This window comes from Typopeltis vanoorti, chromosome 9, assembly GCF_054136105.1.
Source record: "Typopeltis vanoorti isolate ZY-2024b chromosome 9, IOZ_Tvanoo_1.0, whole genome shotgun sequence".
NCBI classification, from domain to species: domain Eukaryota; kingdom Metazoa; phylum Arthropoda; class Arachnida; order Uropygi; family Thelyphonidae; genus Typopeltis; species Typopeltis vanoorti.
In genome coordinates, this window is record NC_143557.1 from 34,013,648 (window position 1) to 34,040,089 (window position 26,442).

The window sequence follows — 26,442 nt, forward strand, 5'->3', positions numbered from 1 at the left end:
ATGCTCCAGTCCATACAGATATTGTTGCAAAGGCTGCAGTGAAGGGCTGTGGCTTCCAGGACATTGAACACCCACCCTATAGCCCAGATATAGCAACCAGTGACTACTACCTCTTCTTGAAACTGACAAAAGACCTTCGAGGAAGAAAATTTGCAGATGGCAATGAGGTGAAAGATACAGTTTTAGGCCATTTCGCAGACAAAAGTTCAGACTATTTTTTCAAGGGCATAGAAATGTTAATTCAAAGATGTGAAAAGTGTGTTGAAGTAAAGGATGATTATGTTGAAAAGTGACACAGTTGTTTTCTTCCTATCACCTCTAAAAGTCAGTTAGGCAAGAAACGTATGGAACCGCCTTTGTAAATGTAGTTTAGTGTTGTGAACAGATTTCTGCTTGGCACCTTGTCATATGCCTTTTCTACACATATACCTGCCATAAAATAAAAAACCTTTATGCCGACATTCCTTAATTTAACTTATGCAAAATATGCAAAAAACTTGGTCACATGCGTCACTACATGTTCTAGGAAATTATTTACAAATGCTGCTGTTAGTAATCATCAATAGTGTTGATTACAAGGAAAAATAAGCATCTTTCAGAGTTCAATAAAGGATGCCCATCCAGCTGGAGCCACAATTTTGAAAACAGCAGAGGTGACAGGTTTCTGAAAAGGCGAGATATCCCAGGTGCTTAACCACACTGCTTGTCTAAGAGGAATAACCATGATCCTAAGATAATCTGTTAGGAACAAGATCCCTGTCGACTGAGAAGGCTTGTATGCACAAACAGAACTTCTATGTGCAGCAATTTACTGAAGCATTGAATGAAGGCTGTACTCAAACTGTATCTCACCAAACTAGGTGCAGGGAAGTGAAGAGGATCGGCATTGGCATAAAGGAAGTTCAACACAGTATGAAATAAAAGTTTCTAATTCAGTGGCTGGTATATGTAGATCTACAAAACTTAAATACAGATCCTTGTTATATTCCCATGGTTTCTCAACTGTCTTAAAGTGAAAATCTGATCCTGACAACCACCATTTGGCCAAAAACCAATATGTTCCTCTCCATGCATCCCTTCCACAATTTTTCTTAGTCTTTTCTCAAGTATACTTGAATAAATCTTATCAGGAACACTTAGTGAGGAAATTCTTCTGCAATTCCCATGTTTAGTTTTATTTCCCAGTTTATGGACAGCACTATGAGAGCTACATCAATCATCTAGAATTTGACCATCTGATCAGGCTTTCTGAATTATGCAATGTAAAACTTTTACATCTCTATATTTGAATATAGCTGAAGTTTATATATTTGAATATTTCAAACATATAAACTTCAGCTATATTTACCCATCTGAGGTTTTTCATAGCATTTTTTACCTGAAGTATGGAAATATACTTCAGATTGCATTCCTCTTGAATGATTATACCACTGTGCTGTAATTGCTTCTTCATTTAGCAAACGCTCAAAGTAATTACTCTAGATCGATAAGAGAATATCTTTACCTTTAGTCATCATGTCACCTTCATCATATCTGATTCCTTTCCTCCATAACCAAGCTTTTTCAATAGTCTTCAGAATATTTGGCCATCTTTGTGATATTTATTTCCTATGTTCCTATTAAGTCTTCCCGTGACTTCTGTTTAGCTAGTTTAACACAGTTTGCTTTCGTAAAATTTTCTCTGTATTCTCTCAGAGCACAAGCTGACTTACTTGCCAGGTACTCTCACTATGCTTTCTTCTTTTCATTGACTGCCTCTTTAACTTCCTGAGTTGGTCACAGAGTTCTGATTTTTCTCTTGTTACAAATAATTACAAACTGCATCTATGGCTGAATCGATCAATGTTTTCTTCAAGGTATTTCCACTGAATCTCCAAGGTTTGGTTCTTGTGTTCAACTGCTTTCATTTGTTCTTGAATAATGTTGGAATACCTGAGTCTTCAATTCACCTCTGAAAGCTGCCCCACCTTGATAAATTTTATAACTTTCTTGCACAGTCTGTTTTCAGTATGAAATTCAGTTTTATCCTACTCAAAACTAAATAGTTTTCACTTCTTATTTCAAATCCTCTGTATTTTAAACTCTTGTTTTGAACGGCGAGAAAACATTACTATCAACAATAGCATAGTCAACGAGACTTCTTTTTTTAATTTCTTGCAAGTTCTTTCCATATGATTGGTGCACATTTTTATGTTGGAACATGGTGTTAATCATATCTTGACAATTTTTATTTGGCCTGAATCCAGCTTGCTTTTCAAGTTTCTCTTCCACAAATTTTATCAGCCTTTTTTCAAGAATTCTTGCATAATTCTCAGCTTGAACAATTAACAGAGAAATTCCTCTGCAATTTTCACATTAAGCTTTATTTCTTTTTTCTTTTTTATAGATGGGAACCATGAGAGCTACTCCAATCATCTGGAATTTGACCAGGCTCTCTGAATTATTCAGTGTAGCCACTGCAAAACTTTTATACTTCTATATTTGAGCATTTTTGGTCGAATATTCTATTTCAGATACCATTTCACATTTCAAGTTTTTAATGTCTTTTGCTGCCTCAATTATATACTCTTGTAATTATTTTATCATTTATTGCACATATTTGTAATTCATTCCTTATTTCATCATTTTTGTATTCTATCCATTCTTGTACATTCTGTAACTCCTCTAAAAAAATTTCATTTCATCTCATCATCATATGTCATCTCCGTCCAGGAGGTTGACTACCATGTCTCTTCACCAACTTTGTTTCTGTGCCTCCCTTGCACATTCCTCATACGTCAGATATGTCAAGTTCTTAAGATTGCTGCACCAAGTAATTCTTTGCATTCCTCGTTCCCTCCATCATTCCTTTCAACACCACTTTTTGTAGGCTGTCATGTCTTAGCAAATGTCTGAAGTATTTGGCCTTTCTTCTTTTGATAGTTTTAAGAAGACTTCTTTTTTCTCCAATCAGTTGTAGAACTTCTACATTCATTTTCTTCTGAGTCTATGACCTTCATAATTCTTCTTAAAATCCACATCTCAAAAGCTTTAATTTTATCTTTTGCTTCCTTTAATATTGTCTATCTCAGGCCCATACAAAAGTACTGACCATATATAGCATTTTGTCAACCTTATCCTCATTTTTATGCTGAAATCTCCAGGATGTTAGAACATTTTTCATTGTGTTGAATTTCTCTCCAGCTATTTCAATTTTTCTTTTTATTTCTCTTGTGTTTCTTCCATCTTCTGTTATTTAGGTGAGGAGATACATATATTTGTCTACTTGCTGAAGAGGCATGTCATCTATTTCGATATCAATTTTATGTTGTCTTTTTCCTGGTTATTGCCATGGTCTGGGTTTTCTTGGGATTAAAAAGCAAACTGTAATCCTCACTCATAACCCTTACTTTATTGATTAGATTTTCTAGATCTTTTTAATTTCTGCCAATAGAACTGTATCATCAGCATATCTTAAATTGTTTATGTTCCTTCCTCCTTTCGATACTCCATTTATGTTTTCAACTTCCTTGTATATTTCTTCAGTATATACACTAAACAGTATTGGGGATAGTATACATCCTTGTCGCACACCTCTTTGGATTGTAAATTCTTTAGACATCACATTGTCAACTCTTATTGCTGCTGTTTGTTCCCAGTATAGATTTGTTAACAACCTTATATCCTTTTCCAACTATTCTGATGTTACTAACGCACTTGATCAGTTTCATATTGTTAGATCCTGAATGAAGGAATCTTGCAAAGAAATCATTCATTCAGAATCTAACATACTAAACTACACAGACAAAGAGAAATACCTGCACATAAGCTGAAATTAAAGTTAAACTTCTTCACATATGTATAAAATTGCATTAATTTTATGTACCATGTATTTAATCTATTGTGATCATATTAAGATCAAATTAGAGAATGTCTTAAAAGAGGAATAATTTAACTTATTTTAAGCCTCACTTAAGCTGTATAGAATGATTATGAGTCACCAGATAGGTATTAAAGTAACAATTCATAGAAGGTATGCAACTACATGTGTCTAGCGTAACGCTGGAGGCAGTAGCTTATGCAGAAGGTATGTCGACGCGAATTCTGTGAATACAAGAGCATAACAGCAAAGGGATGAACCCAAGGGGAGAAAAGATATAGGTTGTGTGCAAAAGGGACTCCAAAAAGGGGGCGCTCGATCGAAGAATATAAGGGGATGAGCACCATATCAGCCCCCCCTCTTGTCTATTCGTTTTCCTGGTTCCTGGTTCGGAAGTTAGTCGGTGGTTCGAGTGAGGGGGATGAAGCATCAGTGCTATGATGTCGGACGGCGAGTTTTCTTTTTCCTGAGAATGCTGTAGGATTCCACGCAAAGCTGAAGGTGAAATTTCCAGCCTAGCAGAATCGAGCCCTTGCAGAGAAGTCCCATCGAAAGGAATAGAGATGTTTCCTGAGATGCGAAAATCGAGTCCGTGATCGGCAGTAATTATGAAAATAGTGTAGCCCCTACGCTGCCGTAAGGACAGCCAATAAGCAAGAGGTAACCAGACGTACACGTGGTTCTGAATGAAGTCGGGAAAAAGTTCGGTAAAGTAGAATTACTCTATTATGTGTTTAGAATTCTTTAGAAGAGAGAAAATTATTTCTGAATGTAAATTATGAACATTATTCTAAAGAACTTTGTGGACAGATTAATTAAATAGTTAGCCTCCTTTTGAGAATAAGAAGAATTGTTTAGAAGAGATCTTTTGTGTTGTATGTGGAATTAACATAATGAGATTAGGATTGTAGATTTATAGCAACTGAATAACATTAGAATGTTTGTCATGTCATCTTATGAATAGCTTGTAGAACGGAATTTTAACTTAACATACCAATTGCAATCTATCCCATTTTCCAGTTACTGTGTATTACATGCTTTATAACCTTTGATATAATTTAGAGTATGTTAATCTCTTAACTCGAGCTCCCTTATTTAGCATTCAAACAAAAATTTAATGTATGAATTTCTTTAGTGTATTTTGCTTTGATATTCCAATAAACATGTTTTATTTACCTAAACCTGAGTCATGCCTAACTACAATTCCGATTTACCACTTATAAAAATAGAACCTATTTTGGCGGGAAGGAATTAGAAAGAGTATAATTATAGATTTAAGTCACGACTGCAGTCTGAATCTATACGGCCGTGTAAAAATAAATCGTTGTGTAAGAACGCCTCAGAATCTAGTGTTGTCTCCCTGAGCAAGGATCTTTTCTGCTATAGGATACTGGCTGGCACAGCATAATATAAATTTGCCAGTATCCGAAGAGGAAACAATCCTAGATGTAAGTATATTAGGCCCGATATCTGAAGAAGTAGATTAGCGATTGAAAGATAGAATAGGAAGATATAAATCAGTAAAATATAGAGAAAGCAACGACATAACAATATGGTATGACTGAATCAAAAGCTTTGGTGTAATCTACAAAGCATATATAAATGTCTCTATTTTTTTCTAGATATCTTTCTATTATTGTTCTTAGAGTGAAAATACTGTCTCCTGTTCCATTTTTTTCTTTGAATCAAAATTGATTTTCACCTATTTTCCAGTTGAATTTTCTTTTATTTCTTTGCAGAATATTTTTATCAGCATTTTAGCAACATGATTCATGATGCTAATTGTTCAATACTCTGAGCATTCCGTAGCATTCTGCTGTTTTGGAATGGGTATGAAGATAGAGTGTCTCAGGTCTTTTGGGAGATATCCTGTGTTGTAAATTTGGTTGCATACTACTGTCAAAGCATTTATACCCATATCTTTGACAGCTTTTAACATTTCTGCTGTGATTTCATTGCTTTCTACTGCTTTCTTGTCTTTTAATCCCTTTATTGCATTATGTACTTCACTAGCAAGAATATCAGAACCATCTAGATAGGTGTTTCTCAACCTGTGGTCTGCAGACCACAGGTGGTCTGAAGGCAGACTTAAATTAATTAAATAAATATATATTTTTTAATTAACCAAACAAATTAAAATTGAATAAGTAAATAAATATTATTGATATCAAATGGAGACAAAAAAAAACAACAACAAGTAGCGTCAGAATGTTCAAAGATGGAAGCAATAAAACTATATTGTTCTTCACTTCACCCCTCTTTTATTACTCATCATTCTGGCACTACAATAATTTGTAGCGGCAGAATAACAAATAATAAGAGGGGTGCAGTGAACAACAGCATAGTTTTATTGCTTCCACCTTCATTTGCTGTTTTATCAGATTTCAAGTGAACATGTGTTATCCCAATTTCACCAATTGCTTGTTTATTGATTTTTATCACTGAAGGTTTTCCTCCTTCAACCAAGGCTCAGTATACCTTCAGAAGTGCTAAATGATACTTGAACCAAGTGTGTCCTCAGTTAACCCCAGTATTTATATATTTTTCAGAAACGTTTTTTAATAATGGAAAAGTGGCTTAGAAAAGAAGACTTTGAAAAGAAGAGCAAATAAAATAGGTGATGCTAACCCTAATTGTGATACACATTTTGTAATGGTGAGTAAATCTGATACTATTAAAGTAGAAGAAAGAAGCAGTTCAAAGAAAAGATACAGTAAGATATATAACAGTGCATATTTGGAATTCGGGTTTACTTGGTGTGGAGATGAAAGTGAACAGAAACCTCAATGTGTTTTGTGTTATGAAGTGTTGTCGAACGAGTGCATGAAACCTGCAAAACTCCGACGACACATAGAAACTAAACATTGTGATGTGAAAAATAAGCCAAATGAATTTTTCTGCAACTCTTAGGGACATTAAATCATGGGAAAGATATAGTTTTGGCCATGGGTTCCATTAATAGCAAGGCACTGGAAGCAACCTATCCCTTAAGTTTGCATATAGCGAAAACAAGCAAACCTCATTCTATAGGGGAAAATTTGCTACCAAATTTTACCAAAAAAACTATGCTTTGCAACAAATAACTTGTTGCCAAGCATAGTTTTTACCACATATTTTATAATATGTGGTAAAAACTATACTTGGCAACAAGTTACTAAAAGATGTTGATTTGATTCCTCTTTCAAATGACACTGTCGGTCGCAGAATTAATGATATGGTAGGTGATGTAGAATCTCAGTTAATCGAAAGAATTAAGAAGAGGCCCTTATTATGCGTTACAAATAGACGAGACTACATGTAACAAATGATGCACAGTTAATATACTATGTAAGATATGCACATGATAACAACATTCATGATGATATTCTGTTTTGTAGAACTTTGCCATCCCGAACAACTGGAGAAGAAATATTTCACACACTCAATAATTACATAATACACAAAGGGATTCAGTGGGAAAAATGTATAGGCTACTGTTCGGATGGAGCTCGCACCCTTATAGGCAGGCATCATGGGGTTGTTTCTATGGTCAAGGAAGTAGCTCCGGATATGAATTGGGTACATTGTTTCATACATAGGGAAGCATTAGTCTCCAAAGGAATGCCACCAGAATCTAAAACTGTGCTATACAACGCTGTAAAGCTAGTTAATATTATTAAAGCTCTACCATTAATAATAGGTTATTTGCAGTACTCTCCGATGAAATTATTATTATTATTATTATTATTCACGTCTCCATGGAGTCAAAAGACTCATCGTGGGAGGTCCTTCCTAAGAAACACAAAGTCGATCAAGACTCATCGAGGGGAGGTCCTCCCCCTAAGAAACACAGTCTATCATACCACTCCTTGAACTCACTGACCGTTCTCGCTCTCACCACTCCATCAGGCAATGCATTCCATGGTTCAACCACCCTCCATGCAAAGAAACGAGACAACTGCAATGAATATAGACAACTTTTGCTTCACTCTGAAATTCACTGGCTTTCCAGGGTCAAAGAACTAACAAGGTTATGTCAATTAAGATACGAAGTTTTATTATTTGTATATGAATGTAATTCTGATTTTGCATCACCCCTTGTTGACGAAGCATGGTTATCAACACTATCCTATCTTTCAGACATTTTTTTTGAAATTAAATGAACTAAATCTCTCCCGTCAGGGAAATTCTTTAACTGTTCTTGATGCCTACAACAAAATAAAGGCATTCGAGAAAAAAACTGGTTTTATGGATTAATTATGTAGAAGACAGACAATATGTACCTTTTCCTACATTGGAATCCTTTTCAGTGGAAAATGATATTTTTGTTGATTCTGAGTTTCTGGAAAGGGTTTGTGACCACCTAAAAAATCTGAAATTTTGAAACATATTTTCCGAATAACTTTTATAAGAAATTTCTGTGGATTCAAGATCCATTTCAGGCTTATAGTCATGAGAACGACCTTTCCTTATTGAAAAAAGAATTCAGCTAATTGAGCTTTCAAGTGACATTGGACTTAAAATGCAACTATGTGATCTTGGTTTGGGTCGATTTTGGATCTCGCCTTCAGTGAAAAGTGAATTTCCCAAATTATCTGAAGCAGCACTGAAAATCGTCAAGCAGTTTTCTACAACCTATCTTCATGAGAAAGGATTTTCATTCCTCCTTCAAATAAAAACAAAATACAGAAATGATCTTAGTGTGTGTGATGACCTTCGACTGAAGTTAACCAATATTGAGCCAGATATCCAGCAATTCTGCAAAGGCTGAGAAACTGAACCATCGCATTAAAAGTAATTACATCATATTATTTATTTGGATTACAGTTTCCGATTATTCTCGTTACTGCTTTTGGAATTAATCCATTTCCAAAATTGTACAAAATCGGGAATGAAATGAAAGTTACGCAAAGTGACATCACGGTGAGGCTCAGCTCTGCTGGTGAGGAGGATAGCTGCCCATGTCTTGTTTAGCGAAGTCCCATATCTCGTACGGTCGCTTGCAGGAATATGCAGCCGAACACACCGAATCTGTCGCATGCATGACCATCGAATTCTGTACAATTCGATGGTCATGGATTGTACAGAAACACACATCACAACGTAATGAATACAAGCAGCACACAGGATGGATATAAATAAAACCACTACACGATTATTCTATCTGTCAGATTTACAATCACCACTGTCGTGCCTCTCGATAAAACAGGATGGACATAATTAAAACCACCATCATAGCACGATAGTACAAATCACATGCATACAGTATATACGGCATATGGTCGCGAGTGGGAAAATGCACCCGACCACCTGGATGGCACTTTGCAACTGACATCGTGCATTGGACTGTTTATAGATATCGGGAATGACCTCATATAACAGGATGTCTTAAATTATTTTGCTGGTGATGGAAAACTCGTCAGGGAAATAAGGCAATTCATATCAGCTGGAAGTCTGTTTTTTTTTGTGTGTGTGTGTGTGGATGGGGGGGGGGGCATTAATGGCTTTGGAATATTCTGAGTGAAATTTTTGGGTGTATGCAGGGGATGGTTTGGACAGTTGGACAGGACAAGAGAGATGTCATCCATGATGGAATCCATGGATGTCAAGTTTGTATTTTATGATTAATGAAGTAAGATAAGAATAACATTTTCCCCTCGTCTCAGAATGCACTTAGCGAATGGAAGAATTTACATGTCGCAGGTCGAATCAAAGAGTGAGTGAAGATAAAAATCGTTGTGGGGCTTCATGAGTATGGTTAGATGAATGGGGATAACATATAAAATATAAAAGTTGCTGTGGGAAGATGAATGGGGGTTTAAAAATAAATATCATTGTGGGCAGATGAATGAAGGTCTCAGTGGGACAGTGCTGACATTCTCCCTTCATTTGCCCACGGTACCAACGGCACTAAAAAAGTTGTTGAGGGCGAGCTTAACGAGTGCGGGCAGATAAATGGGGATAACATATAAAAGTTGCTGTGGGTAGATGAATGGGGATAAAAGATAAACGTCGTTGTGGACAGATGAATGAAGGTCTCAGCGGGATGGCGCTGACATTCCCCATTGCCCATGGTACCAACGGGGCTAAAAATGTTGTTGTGGGGTGAGCTTAATGAATGTGGGCAGATGAATTGGGATAACATATAAAATATAAAAGTTGCTGTGGGGAGATGAATGGGGGTCTCAGCGGGACGGCGCTGACATACCCATTCATTTGCCCACAGCAAATCGAAAACTGATTTGTTCAGTGATTATACACTTTTAATCATTTACTTCCAACTTAATTATGTTTCCATATGTATTTGTAAATGTTTATGTATATGTAAATGTTGGTAATCCCCACATACATTTAAAAAATTACATAACTTAGTGGTCCGTAGAATTGTTTTAGGCATTTTACTGGTCCTTGGGCTTAGAAAGGTTGAGAAACGCTGATCTAGATTGTTTGTGTTATGTTTTTTTTTTTTTTTTCATATAGTTGCTCTGTGTATTCTTGCCATCTTCCTAGTATTTCCTCCTTATTAGTGATAGGTTTACCATTTTGTGATTTTAAGATATTACTCCCCATGTTTTTCCTTTTCTTATATGTTAGTTCATCTACCTTGTTATATAAGTCTCTTTCTTTGTGTGCATTAGCCAGTTCTTCTATCTCTCTGCATTTATCTGTATATCAGGCTTGCTTTGCTTTCCTGCATTCTTTTTTATGACTTTGTTCACTCTCTTATAATCTGGTTTCTTCTTCACTGTTCTCCTTTCTTCCATCATATTGAGTATTTCCTTAGTCATCCCAGTTTCCTTTCAGTTCTGTTTATCTTAGGTAATACCTTTTTTGATGTTTGTTCTGAATGCATCCCAGTTCTGTTGAGCTGTTTCCTTTGTTACACTTATATTACCAAGTATATTATTCATGTTTTTATTGAATTCAGATGCAAATTTATCCTTTATACTGCCTTCTTTAAGAATATTGGTGTCATATTTTGGACTTGCCTTGTTCTTTTTTATGTTTTTTAATTTTAATCTTGCTGTTACCACTACTAGATTATTATCCAAGTTGATGTCTGCTCCAGGATATGTCTTTGCTTTTTACATCTAGAAGAGTCCAGGAGACCCAACAAGAAACGAAATTGACTACATCATGATAAAGGACAGATTTAGAAATCGATTTGGTTTCTAGTTGGGTTTCCTGGACTCTTCCAGGTGTAAATTCTGCTTGGATATTGTTTAAACATTGTGTTAGTTATCACAAGGCAATTTTCTTCACAAAACTGCATAAGTTTGTCTCCTCTGTCATTTCATCTGCTTGGATTCTATTATGATATTTTTTTCCTCTCTGTCCAACTTTATGAAACATAATATTGTTAGTAATGCCATGACTTTTTAAAAATTCATTCTTGTTTTGCCTTTTGTCATTCATCTTACAGTACCACAGACTGTTAGAAAATGATGTAATTTATTATATATATCAAATGTTATATCACATCATAAATATTGAATAGGTTACTTACTCAGAGTTTGGTTTTCAATTAGTATTTTAATTAACAGGGTCAGATACTCACCTCAGAATGCCATGTTTTAGTTTTCTTCAATGAAATTCATAAACTGTATTCACTATTGGTGCTGTGAATTGTAAATAAATTTTTGATGGTCCAACACTAACAGAAGATCATCTGTTAGTGTTGTATGCTGATGATGTTTATTCTTGGATTTATTACAGATTTCAATTTCCTTATCAGGTTGTCTATACATCAGGATTATTTTCTGGTTTTGCTACTATGACTTCATTAATGATTGTGAATTTCTTGTTATATAAGCCTTAGCTGCATTTAGTAACCAATAAGAATCCTGCCAAATCATTCATATTCTTGATATCTCTAAGGAATCCATCATGTTTCACACAAATGATTATTAAGTAAGCAACCATCCTCTAGATCTGTCTTTTGACTTTTGGAACTTGGTGGCCTGCTTGTCTTATGATATTGAAGCGTTAGCTGCAAAGTTGGAGAATAAAAATCCATCATATGTAACATGGAACCAGAGAGTTCATTTCTTTACCTACTGTCTTCCAATTCTGAATATCAATGCCTCTGTCTCTCTCTCCAGTTAATTACAAATCCACAACTTAGTCATAACAAAACACTGCACTCTTCTCACTCATTTAACAACCTGTGCACAAATCAACCAAGCATCTAGAATACGTATTTTGTTTTTACAACTCTAAATTCTAATATCTAAACCATTCTTTGCTGGATTTCTGAAACTCTTTATTACTAGCCAAACAATTTAAAAAAAAAAAAAATTGTTTGGCTAAAATAAATAAATAAACTGAAAAACCTTTTCTAACAAGAAAAGATATATATTTTTTTGCAGAAAACTATAACTCCAATCTTTCTTAACATAAACAGACCCCAAATATCACCTTTCTGGCATCAAAAGTGATGTCTCTTTCACTCCAAGCATTAATTTACCTCTGGACTACAGCAACAGTCATTAGTCTTTCATTTTGTTCTCACATTTGTTGTATAGTATATTGTGTTAATTTAGGATAATCTCAACTTCATACACACTTAACTCTACAGAAATCTGTTCAACCACTGAATGCTGTTCTCACAACTAGGACAGATTGAAATTAAATTTAGCTTTAGTCTTTCATACTTCATTGTCTTAATCTTTCATTTGGGATAGTGTAAAACATGTTTCTCTAGAAACATGTTTAGTACACATGTTCCCTCAAATGTGTTTATACTAAACATATTTCTAGATACTTATATGGCTTTCACATGTAGAAAAAAATACAGAATTTTATTTAAAAACTCAGATATATTTCATCCAACATAACAGGTATCTCAGGAAGAAAGCCCGGCAACTACATTCAAAATAATAATCATAAGAATGAGTCACATAACATCATTCTTATGATTCATGTTTTGAATGTGGTTGCCACTCTTTCTTCCTATCAAAGTCCATATTACACTATTGAAATAATTTTTTTTAGTTTTTTTAAATAAAAGTCTATATTTTTTCTGCATGTATAAGCCATATAAGTACCTAGAAATAAATCTCAAATCTTATTTTTCACACACCCAACCACACACACACACAAAAAAAAACTTTTCCTCCAGTCTTACTTTCAACAATCACTACCAAATCACTGTAAAGATAAGATTTCTCTTTTTAGGCTAATTCAAATAAACATCCTTGAATTATCGAGGAGAATAATGACTCGTAACTTTACCTCTGATCAGCTATTAACTTGATACAAAGGACATTTCCATTCAACTAGTGTATATCATTCTCACATTTGGGATAGAATCCCTAAAACTTAGTTCATTAGAGAAGAAAGAATGATTAATGACCAGTCTCTCACCAATTTATTTCACTCTCTTTCATATTTCTCTGTGCTGTAGTTATACCATTAAAGGTTATCATGACAGCAGACATTCTCACCTCCTAAAGAGTAGAGTACAACCAACAAGTCTTCAAATCCAATGTTATCATGTTGGCAAGTTTCTTCTTCCTCTTTTCAACTTTCAATTCATGTTTATTACTTGTGTAGGATGAACCTTTCATGTACAGGATTATCATAAAAATGTACTTAAGAGGGCCTTCAAAATTCTTGATAAGTTAATTAATGACTCATTAGTGATCCATCTCATCCCAACTCACTCCATTCTATTTCACAAATACCAAGTTTCTGCATTTTCGTCAGATGTTTCCAAAGGTCAAGTCACTGGAATTGGCATCAGTAATTCTCTCAACATTTGTTTTGGCAATAACCCAGTCGAATTAAAAACAGACTAAAAAAAAAATTTCCTTCCTCTTCATTCAATCTCTTAACTTCTGTCTTTTAGAGCATCCCTTCTTGTATGTTTCCTAAAAAATATGACCTGCAGGTTTTCAAATGTAACATTAATAAATTTCTTCTTTTGCCCAACTTTATGTCCATCCATAATATATAAGTTATGTTATGTGTGCAAGACTATCATAAAAATAAAACAAGGCGCTCTCCATAGCTCAGTCCATATTGATGGTGTCATTTAGTTGAAAAGATCTGGGTTTAAATCCCATACAGGATATTAAGAACCATTATCAGTGCTTTTCAAACGATGGCAAGTTGAATGGCCTCATACAGAGGTGACAGGGTTTTTCTCATGAAAATTTGAGTTTTTCAACCCACAGACAAGCAAACAGCCAGAAGAATATATGCAAGACAGCAGACAAAATAGAAGATAGAATTAACTGCCCTATCATAGCAGTAATCAAGTTTTAAGCATGGCAAGTTACTTGGCCATGACAGACCACTGATTATAATACATGAAAAGGAAAATGGAATAGGATATAGAAAATAAGATTTGGTTGCCAGATTTTCAAGGAAATCGGAAACCTTGGATAAAATGCTTAGGCAGACAACATAGTAAGATAATATCAGGACTCTAGAATGTAGCTAAGGATAGTTAAGAACACTGAAATTATAAAGACTGATTAGTAGACAGAAAAGGAGGAATGTGATCAAGATATATAAATAGATGAAGAGAAGAAATTTTACAGCATAGATAAAATACAGGAGGGGTAATTTTTTAATGGACTTTAGAAGGAGAAAGAATGAGGGGATCATCGAAACTCAGGAAGAATGCAGTCAGATAGGAAGTAAAAAATAAGGTGAGAAAGTGAGTGAGTGAGTGATTCAAATATGTTGCCAGAAGTTATGAATACAATGATAGTATGAACTACAAAGATGCATATAGTTTTCAAACTAAATTGGACATCTTTCACTGAATTCTAGCATCCCCTAGAAGTATAGGGGATGCTAGAATTTAACACTAAAATAATTAGCAGACAAAACACAAAAATTAAGTTACCCTAAAATGGAACCATCACCTAGATCTACACCACATTCTTGCATGGACTGTGCAAGGAGAATTTCTGGAGTTTTTTTCTGTAAATAAACAAACAATCAGCAATAATTTGAGAGTTATTACAGCATTTGCTAAATTACAATAAAATTAGTTAATGTAATTTATGGGCATTTTTTTAAAACAAAAGCAAAGTTTTCTGCTCTGATATGCAACAAAAAAATTATAAGGATATATTCTTAATATTTTGAAATTAAGCAAATGCATATACAGTACATCATTGTATAACTCCAGCTATGACACTTCAAGAATTCCAGACTCCTATGATTTTTTGCACTTTAAAGAATCCAGTTGAATGCTAGCAGAGAAGGCTCTTAGCAAACAACATTATAACAAAAGTGAATAACAAACTACTAAAGTCTCACCTAAAATCTCATATTATATTAAAGGAAATTCACTATGCAAGCCATCCAGGTTATAAAAGGTTATAAAACTATTCCTGTTGTCCCTAGAAATTTGCTATAGCGAGAGCAAACTATATCATAAAACCTGGAGAAATAAATGTTTATGAAATAAGTTTTAATGAATTAATACTTTTTAATAAATGTAATGAATAGCATCATGCATTAGTGAATTCTAATTCATGATCACAAAAAAACATCTGCATATTAGCTTTGAAAAATCAATACACAGTAAGGTACATGATTTTCAATCATCTGAGGCTACTAATAAGTCAGCAGGATGGGAAAAATGAATAAAAGCAAAGGTATTAAAAAATAAGTTTCAAACCAAAAGTAGGCAATGACTGCACTTGTTGTTGTTGAAAGTTTTTTTTTCACTTGGGTATACATTTCAAGGCATCTGTAATTTAAATGACTGCACTTGTATTCTCTGACAATATAAACAATATCAATGAAGAAAAGGTACTAAACTGATAATAAACTAATAAACCTTTTAATTTAGCAATGTAAAGAAATAATTAATGCATATCTCAGTATTTGATGAGTACTTTCAGGCAAAATTAAAAATACAGAGTTCACACCTCTTAATTAAAATGAAAGTTTCAACAGTCCACAGTTAGCTCTTACAAATGTAGCATTGTTATCTCCTTAAACTGTGATGATGATTTATGGTGCAAGGAAAGCAAAAGTCATACTGCGACATATCAAAGGTTATAGCAGTACACAAGGTAAAGCAATCACAAACATCCTTGCACACAGTGGGATTTGAACCTGTGACCTGTTGGTCAAAGAATGGGACCTGGGAGTGAATCCTGTCCAGATTCACTCCCAGGTCTTCCATCTTCACCACAACTTTCCAAATTTTCCCAATAATTGTATATTCTACATCCACCTTTGATTACATTCAAAATCTTATACTGTGTGACACTTAACCTGGTAGCTTCACTCACTGGACTACTGATACCTATTCAGATCCTCTCATAATACCACATCTGCTATACTTCTTATAGTTCTCCTTGACTATGCATCATGTGCAAATAGCTATCTATCTCCATTTAAGCCAGCCCCAATATTGTTAATATAACAATTAAACAATAATGGGCTCAGAACAGACATGAGGCACACCACTAGTGATTTTCCACTTTTTGGTATGGTACTTCCCCATACCCAACTTGCCGACACCTGATAGCCAATCACCTACATAACACACTCATTTTTTTGTTTAACTCCATCAATTCCAATTTAGTAACAAACTTGTTGTGTGGCTATCTAGTGAAAGGTATTTGCAAATATACCACAGTGGTATATATAATGCCACTCCCTGGTGCATTAGTCATGCTATAGCCCCAATATTGTTAATATAACAATTAAACAATAATGGGCTCAGAACAGACATGAGGCACACCACTAGTGATTTTCCACTTTTTGGTATGGTGCTTCCCCATACCCAACTTGCCGATACCTGATAGCCAATCGCCTACATAACACACTCATTTTTTGTTTAACTCCATCAATTCCAATTTAGTAACAAACTTGTTGTGTGGCTATCTAGTGAAAGGTATTTGCAAATATACCACAGTGGTATATATAATGCCACTCCCTGGCGCATTAGTCATGCTACAGTACAAAAGAAGACTGCTAAAACAAACTTCCCTTAACAAACCCATGCTGGTCATCACATCACAGAGAATACTGTTATTTTCAATCCACCCACCCACACACACACACACACACACACAGAGACAGACAGACAGAGAGACTGTTCTATAATTTGTAGTTCATCTTATCATTCACTTTGTAAAGTGGAACAATTTTATTCGCTTTCTACTCTTTGGGAGTCACCTAATTGCAAGACTAGTTAAACAGGTATGTCAAGGCTATTCACTGGAATATTCCAGGCAAGTATTTAAATTTGTGTGTTACTTTAAGCTCATTATTGGGTTTAATGGAATAAATATAGCACAAAGAAATAATTAAACACAAGTTTAAGGTATCCTATATTTTGTCTTAGTCAGAGAGAGACATCATCAGGGATAACATACAAAGCAACAAGTAAGGAAACCAATGTAAAGTCAACAGATTCTATATGCTTATAGCCTAAGAATGAGGATACTTAATGCACAAACTTTATTTCCTTACTTTAGTAAGAGGATTGAAACTAGAATATAATTTGGTGTCAAATATAATTTACTTAGTAACTAGGTGGAAGAACATTTTACAAAATGACAGATACAAAGCATAGCTGACAGATGGAAAATAGAGGATATAACAGAAACATAAGTTACTAAATAATGGAAATTATTGGTGGAATTATTAATGGAAGGAAAGAGTGTTGTATGGTGACTCGTTATTAAGAGGAGTGATAGATGGGAGTGTAACTAAATCGTACTTACCGGGTGCGAAATTTAAGGATGTAAGTGAGAGTATTGGAGTGCAAAAACAGAGGGTGAAAGAATTAATAATTGTGGCGGGTATGAATGAATCGAAAGGTGATAAATTTTTTATGAGAGAGGACTTGAAAGTACTGTTAAAGGTAGCAAAAGAAAAGAGTGACAGAGTTAGAATGGTGAGTCTGTTGCCGCGGTATGACAGAGAGGAGTTTAGAAGGAGGGCCATAATCGCAAATGACATTATGCGCAGGTTATGAAGACAATGTGGTGTGGAATGAGTTTGATGGGCGAAAGGACTTATACAAGATGGATGGCCTACATTTGAATGGACTTGGTGTGCGAAGACTGGAAAAAGTGTTGCTGAATGAAGTGAAAATGGATGTGCAGAACCAGGGAAACTAGAACTACCAAGGATGGGGGGCGGGGAGTGGATATGCAGACATCAGTGAGACAGTTGAGTGTAAAAATGTATATAATGTAATTGAGCCAGCACTAAGGACAAAAATTGGGAATGGGACATTTAGAATAAAGCATCAAGATAGGGGTGGGACAAAGGGATCACTGCATTTCATGTATACTAATGCCAGGAGTATTAGGAACAAGAAGGAAGAATTTTTGGCATTGACTGGCTCTTCCTGGCCACAGGTTATTGGCATTAGTGAAACATGGCTGACGAAAGATGATATAGTTAGTGGGATAGAATGTGTAGGTTATAGTGTGTTTAGGAGGGACAGAGAGAATAAAATGGGGGGTAGGGGTGTTATTGATGATAGCTGATGAACTGCAGCCAAGGAGAATTGAAGTTGTATTGCAGGATAGTGAAAGGAGCTCATTTGAGGCTATTTGGTGTGAGATTGAGACTGGCAGAATAAAATATACAGTTGGTGCTGCTATAGACCAGGTGATGGAATAGATGGTGGAGATAGTATGCATAAACAAATTGATTAAATGAGTGGAAGGAGGGTAATTATTATGGGGGATTTTAATTATGGTAAAATTGATTGGAAGGAGGAGAGGACACATGTGAGGAAGGAAATGGATTTTATTCAATTATTAAGGGATAACTATCTCAGACAGCATGTAATTGAAAATACTAGGGGTGTGAGAGTGCTTGACCTGGTAATAGCATCTCACAATTTGACTGTAATGAATATGACCATGTTGCCACCTATTGGTGAGAGTGATCATAAGGTCTTGACCTGGGAGGTGGCTAAAGGTGTGGAATTTTTGATTAAGACAGGGTATATGTGGAATAACCGTGCTGGCAAGTATAACAAGTTTAGGAGATTGCTTGGATCAGTGCCATGGCATGTACAACTGCAAGGGCTGGACGTCGATAGAGCATGGGAAGTAGTCAAGGAGCATTTACAGGCGGTTATGGCTGATTGTATACCTAGTGTCCGAATAGTAAAACAAGTAGGGGTTAAATGGATGAATAACACCATTAAGCTTGAACTGCAAAAAAAAGAAACAACTGTGGAGGGAATTTAAAGAAAGGGGTGACCTGCAGGCACATGAACGGTATAAAGTGCAGGCCAGAAGGGTAACGAGTGTGGTAAAAACAGCAAAAGCCGATTATGAAAGGAAACTAGCTATGCAAGCAAAAGAGAATCCCAAACAGTTCTTTCAATATGCTGCAAGCAAGAAAAAAACTGTACATGGCAAAATGATTTTAAGGAATGACGATGGAAAGGAGGTCACTGAACCAGTCGATATAGTGGAGTTACTGAGCGTGCACTTTGCAAAAGTATATCATCCAGGTGGTGACATTGAAAAAATGAAGGAGCTATTAGTTTATACGGGAATTGTGATGAATGAAGTGGAGATGAATAGTCTATTACAGAACCTTAATGTGAATACATCTGTGGGATTGGATGGTATACCGGCACAGGTCTTGCGTGAAGCGACTAAGGAATTATCAGTGCCCTTGACCATGTTTAATCTGAGTCTCGGGTCTGGTTTAGTCCCGAAGGTGTGGAAAGAGGGGAAAATAGTTTCACTGCATAAAGGAGGATCCAAGACTATGGTTGCAAATTACCGACCAATCAGCATATCAGGAGTTATTGTCAAGGTCTTGGAGAAAGTAGTCAAGAGAAAAATACAGGAATGGATTGATGAAAATGAGATACTGTACAGGGGACAGCATAGCTTTGTAAAGGGTAGATCATGCCTGAGTAACTTGCTCAAGTTTTATAACAAGGTGACAGCTGAACTGGATAAGGGAAATGGGTTTACAGTGATACTGCTGGACCTGGCAAAGGCATTTGACAGGATACCACATGGAATTCTAATCCGTAAACTACAACATATGGGAATGGATATAGGGTTGGTGAGATGAATAGGAGGGTGGTTGATGGAGAGATATCAAAGAGTGGTTTATTCAGGAGTGGAGTCCAAACGACAGCCTGTGACTAGTGGGGTGACGTAGGGTTCTGTTCTTGGACCACTGCTGTTTAATCTGTTCATTAACGATATAGGGAAGGATCTAAGTGGAACAGTTCATTTGTTCGCTGATGATGCAAAGTTGGGGAGGGCGATAGTGAATGCAGAAGATGTCAAAGTCTTACAGGATGACTAAGATTGGAGTTCTGGGCTAAGGAGAAGGGATGTCAATTTAATGTGACAAAATGTAAGGTTATGCATTTTGGGGTGAAAAGATTAGCAGCAGTATACCACATGGGTGGAACTGTACTCCAAGAGATTGATGAGACCAAGGACTTGGGAGTGTTGGTGGATAGGGAGATGAAGTTTAGGGGGCACATTGCGAAAGTAGCTAAATCAGCTCATCAACTCACTTGGTTGTTGAAAAATACCTTAACGAGCAGAGACAAGCAAGTTATTGTACCTCTGTACCGAGCCTTGATAAGACCTCATCTTGACTACTGTGCCCAGATTTGGGTCACCTCGGTTCCTTCTTGATGGGGAGGAGGTGGAAAGGATCCAGAGGCGAGTGACTAAGATGATAGCAGGTCTATGGAATGAACCATATGAGAACAGGTTGAAGATTTGGGGGTTGCAGAAACTGGTTGATAGGCGGAAAAGGGGAGATATGATTGAGACATTCAAATTGCTAAAAGGATTCTATAAGATTAATTCAGAGGATATTTTTGAGATCAGGACTGGTGGTGGGAGAACTAGGGGACATCTATGGAAGCTGGGCAAGAGTGTGGTTAGCAGTGGTGTTAGAGCTGGGTTCTTTACTTTTAGAGTGGTAAATGAGTGGAATAAGCTGCCAGAGTCTGTTGTGGGTGCTATTGACAGTGAGCGAGTTCAAGGCAAGGTATGATAGATACTCTGAGAATGTCGTATAGTTGTGTGGACATGATGTTTAGGGCCACCCTCGATGAGTCTAAGGACTCCCTGGAGTAGCCCGAAAATAATAATAATAATAATAATAATAATAAATGAATCTTACAGGACTTACATTGAAGAAATTTTTCAATACATGACAAAAAGGTAGACAACAAGGGAAAATAATGTACCTCCTGGAAATTGTGCAAGAATGTAATTTTGAAGATTACTACTGTGGATACCATCACATCACAGAGAATACTGTTATTTTCAACTCAATTCTGCATCCTAGCTCCCCAATTTCTCTACCATTTTAACCCCCCACACACACACACAGAGAGACAGACAGGCTGAGATTTCTTTTTCTATTTTTTTTTGTTTTTTTTTTAAATTTTAACGTGATCTAGAAACTACTCTAGAGATGGAAATGGAACTTTTTCAAGCCACTTCAGGCTTTTGATAAGTAGATCAGTGATCTCACACTGGACAATGAAATTTATCTCAAGACTATAACACATTCACAAATATCTATGCTCAAGCTGGATAACCTACAGCTAAAAGGAAACAGTACTTAAGCCTGAAGTAAGAGTGGTAAATGAGTGGAATGGGTTGCCAGAGTCTGTTGTGGGTGTCATAACTGTGAATGCATTCAAAGCTAAGTATGACAAATACTGTGCGAATGTTGGATAGTGCTTGGCATGATATTTAAGCCTCCTTGATGAGTCTAAGGACTCCATGGAGTAGCCCAAAATAATAATAATAATAAATATTCAAGGAAAAAAAGATACATTTTTCATAAAAAATACCGGAAAACTCTTTCTTCCTAGCATTTGTCCTTTAAGGCAGAATGTGCTCGTGTACACTTCTTCCTCCATTTTGCATGGTCTTGGGCAATTCTACTGTTGACATTTGCTTTGCCCATATCTTTAGTTAGGCAATCAAGCCGAAGTGTCTTTGGTCAGCCTGTTGGTCGTTGGCCATCGACATTAAGCCTCACTGCTGATTTTGACAAAGAGTCTTCATTGCTACATAGCACGTGGCCATACCATCTAAGCGTACCTCTTGCATCTTCTCTGTTATTGGTGCAATCGAGGATCTTACATATGTCAGTGTTTGGTATTCAGTCGAGCCTGGTGATGCCAAGTGTCCATCTCAGCATTCTTATTTTCATGGTATGAAGGATTTGCTCTTTCTTTGTGTTTCTTTGTTGTTGGGCAGCATTCTGCTCTATACATAGCTACTGGTCTAATGATTGTTCTACAGTGGAATCTTCTTATCACAAAGAACTCCAGTGATTTGTCGGCACTTCATTCAGGCAGCAATGGCTCGAGCTTCAGCATCTGTTGTTGTATTGTCATTGGAGCTAATGCTGGACCCTAAGTATTTGAACTGGATGCATTTGTTCAGCTCCACACCATCTATTGTAAGCATCATCAGTTTGGTCACCTCCTTGCATATATTCTGTCTACTTGATATTAAGTCTCATTCTACACTCATACAAGTGGGTTTTCCATTTCTGCAAGAGATGTAGCTAAGTATTACGTCAACAGCATATAATAGTGTCCAGGGATGCGGCTTCTGAATATCCTTAGTTAGAATGTCCATACAAAGGATGAAGAACAGGGGTGAGAGGGCAAATTCCTGCTGAACTCCTATCTTTATTGATAAGATGTCAGAGTTTCCTGCTGTGCAGCGTACTGTGCCAGTGATATAGCATTTTTAAGCATTGAACATAGCCTTTGGGTACATAATGTGTTCTTAATGCCTTGTTTACCACACGATCTCATCTGGAGATGAGATCATGTGGTATATGGCTGAATGCCTTTTCCAGGTCTAAAAAAGCCATGTGTGTGTTTTTCTTCTTTTCTAGATTCTTGACACATACTGGCCAATATATACACATAAACTCCTACCACCACCCAACACAAAAAATTGGGGTCATTAATACATGAAAAAACAGGGCTTTGAAGATTTGCTCCAATGAACACGCACCTAAAGATGAATTAAAAATTATCAGCAATACCTTCCTAAAAAATGGTTACAGCCAAAATACTATCAACAAAATTATTCACAAGACCTCACTTAAAAACAAAAATAAACTAGACTACAATAAAACTGTAACCATTCCAAACATTAAAGGGATATCAAACAAAATAAACAGAATACCAAAAAGACAACCTTAAAGCCGCCTTTAAACCTCCTGCAAAATTAAAGAATTTACTCAACTCATCCAAGGATCCACTCCCTCCACTGGCCCACACTGGAGTATAGCAGATTCATTGCACCTGTAATTTGCCCTATATAGGGGAAACAGGATGCACAATTCCTATCAGAAAAAAGGAACATAAACAATACATTAAATATAATAACTATGGTCAAGCTGGTCTTTCTGATCATGCTCTGAACATGTTACATAGAATCGACTGGAAAAGCACCTGTTATTTACATCACACCAAAACATGGTATGAACATAAATTTAAGGAGGCCTGTGAGATTCTTATCAATCACCCTAATCTTACCAATAATGATGGTCTAAAAATCCAAAGAATATGGAAGGCACATATTCTACACACTTAACCTTTGTCCCTAAGAGTTAATTATAAACAGGACCATAGGTAATCAAGGATCCTAAACATAACAATTGTCATGTTAAATTAGAACCTAATATAACAATTGTCATGTTAAATTAGGACATCAGTTGATCAAATCATTGTCTCTTCAGCATACTGTGTGAAATGTAATTTAGCTTGTCTCTGTACATATGTGTATACTCCAGACGATGACCTTCATATGAAGGTTGAAACTTCAGGAAATTAAAATAATTATTTCTAACACGGTTGTAGAGTCCATAATTTGTGTAAAATGAATTCTTTTCTAGATGTTTCTTCATTAAGAGTCGAATGGCATGGATTGTAATTCTGCTGTTTCACAATTTTTAATGAATCCACACTGATTCGATGAAATTTCAACAACAGTGCTAAGGCACACATCGGGTATCCATTCAAAAATCTTCATTGTATGGCAAAGTAACCGAATTGGTCTGCAGTTTGAGCAGTCCAACGTCCCCCTTGCCTTACCAGAAGGAAATTGCTATACTGATTAGCCAGATTGATGGTATTTCATTTATGATCTTGTTAAACAGCATTGTCAGCCATTGTGCTCCTTGTGGTCTGAGTAGCTTCTAGATTTCATCTTGTATATCATCTGGACTGGTAGCCTTGTTAATTTTCATTTAATGGACCATAGTATGTGCTTCATCAGTGCTGATAATGGGCACAGGTCCAAGGACTGCTATGGCAGTTTGCAATGGTGGGTATGGAAACTCTTCATTACTGATCTTATCAAAGTAGTTTTGCCAACGATGTAATATATCTTTCAGTATCTGCAGCATCTTTCTGTTTTTATCTTTGATGTTCATAACATGCCCTTACTTCATTCAGGCAGAAATGGCTCGGGCTTCGGCATCTGTTGTTGTTGTATTGTCATTGGAGCTAATGCTGGACTTGTAGAATGTAAGAAACTTGTAGAATGTTGATGCACCTGGAAAAGGCAATATATTTGCTTCTTATCTTCTGATGTGCCTAGCTGATCATATATCTGTTGGTAGTGCTTGGCTTTGGCAGAGGCAACCTTCACTTTTGTTACAGCTTTTAGGTTTGGGTATCTTCCATCATCAGAGTTTCTTGTCTTTGGCCAGGTCTTATAGGCTTTCTTTTTCAATTTCACAGTTTGTTGTACTTCAGAGTTCCACTACCAGTTGTGCTTATCAATGAAATGTTGACCAGGTTTAGGGATTCCTAGTGTTGGTGCAGCACTGGTCTTAACATGCTCGGCTAATGTGTTCCAGATGTCATTTGTTGTTTGGCTGAAGTCTGTAGTTAGTGATTCTTCTAGTGAAGTCTTTACCTGGGTTGCATGTTCTGTTAATTTCCACCATTTTATATGATTTGTCTTTATGGTTGGTCTTATACAATGCTGGTGTAGATGGATCTGTGTATCTGGTACTAATAAACAGTGTTGGGTGGTTATATTGCTTGATGGAATGTGGGATGAGTCTGATGGGAAAACTATTAAGAAAAAATAAAATTATTATTTTTAGAATGTAGTAAGGTACTAAATGTAGTAAAGTATTCAAGAAATAAACTCAAATGTGATGAATTCAACAAACTCAAAGAGGGTGATCCAAAAAGACATGCAAATTACTTTACTAAAACTTTATTAATAAAAGATACCTTGGAAAATAACACAAGCTTTAAAATAGCAAATGAAGGGATGTCTACCGGAATGATAGCTGTGTCAATAAATTAAAATTATAATGAGAAAATTGTAAAGATATAGAATAACAGAGATAAAATCTTAAAAAAAAAAAAAAAAAGCAAATAATTTCTGACAAAAAAAAATTCTAACTCTTAACAAACGTTTTGGACTACAGACCTGTTACCTGATAAATCAAGAAATTGTTCCCAAGATCAGAATCACTGATCATGGGAACAGTTTCTGAAATGAAAAAATCTTGGTGTTAATATTTAACGGTGAAGAACTGTTACCTACCCTGGTAAAAGTCTACAACAATATTATCAATAAATCCATTCTTGAAATAGAAAAAACCATCATAAGTCTGAAATGTGAAAAGGGCAGTTGGAGTAGCACTGTAGAATTCAAAAAGCATGGTCAGAATGACAAATTCCACATAACTGGATCAGAGTTCTCATTCAGCTATCTATCTATAATAAAAAAGTAAATAAAACAAGGAAGATTTAAATAAGCACAGTTGAGAAGAAACTAAGAGAAGCTGTGAAAGAGAAATTTGGGAAGCAAGTCAGATCATATCAAATATCGGTTGTCAGTATTAGATTTTTTTTTTTTTTTTTTTTTAAGACAAACAGTCAAGAAATCACTGGAAAACAAGGAACTATAATTAAGTTTTGCAGCTCTAGAAATGCATAAGATAATATGCCAAGAGATAAGATATACAAAATGCTACATTTACATGGCGTACATGAGATGTTATAGAAAGCAAAATAATTATTATAAGAAATGTCTGTGCAGATCCAACAGATTCATCACAGATAGTCTCACTCAGCACGTGGTCTCATATTAAACCTTAAATTCATTCACACTCCCAGTATTTACATATGCCAGCAATGCATCCTCTCATCGACCACTCTCCATGTAAAAAAAAAATCTATTCCTCATTCCCCTCTTCACTTGACATTTACATTAGATTATATTTAGAGAGGAAGAATGAAAAAGCATCTGTGTAAATCGTGTAAATTGCCTTCCCCATTCTTTTTTTTTTTGTAATTTCATCCAAGAGAGAGAAAGAGAAAAACTGCTCAACATACAGTGCATAAGGGGCATAAGTATTAGTGCCATAGATGGCTAAAAAGTTGATGCGAAATAAGAAACTTGTTAGCACTAGAGATGAAGACCTGCAGATTGTATTCTTTAGGAAATGCAACAGAGAAAGAGAGAGAGAATTCAAAAGACAATAGTAGAAGGAATGAATCATTGAAGAGGAAGTTAACTTTTGCTCTGTGAATCTGAGTTTGAAATTTAACTATAAAGTAATAATAGCTGCTAGACACATTTTACATGATTTAAAAAAGC

At 35.7% G+C, this 26,442-nt stretch overlaps 1 protein-coding gene across 2 annotated transcripts in view; it reads right to left on the minus strand.

Annotated features, from left to right (window-relative positions):
* LOC150102964 (rho GTPase-activating protein 44-like) overlaps nucleotides 1–26,442 on the minus strand; it is a 521,092-nt gene that overhangs the window by 402,928 nt on the left and 91,722 nt on the right. For both annotated transcript variants that reach the window (XM_090397793.1, XM_090397795.1), the window contains exon 3: nucleotides 14,697–14,773. In XM_090397793.1, coding sequence (XP_090253919.1) covers nucleotides 14,697–14,773 — 77 coding nt within the window. The remainder of the gene's footprint in view (nucleotides 1–14,696; nucleotides 14,774–26,442) is intronic.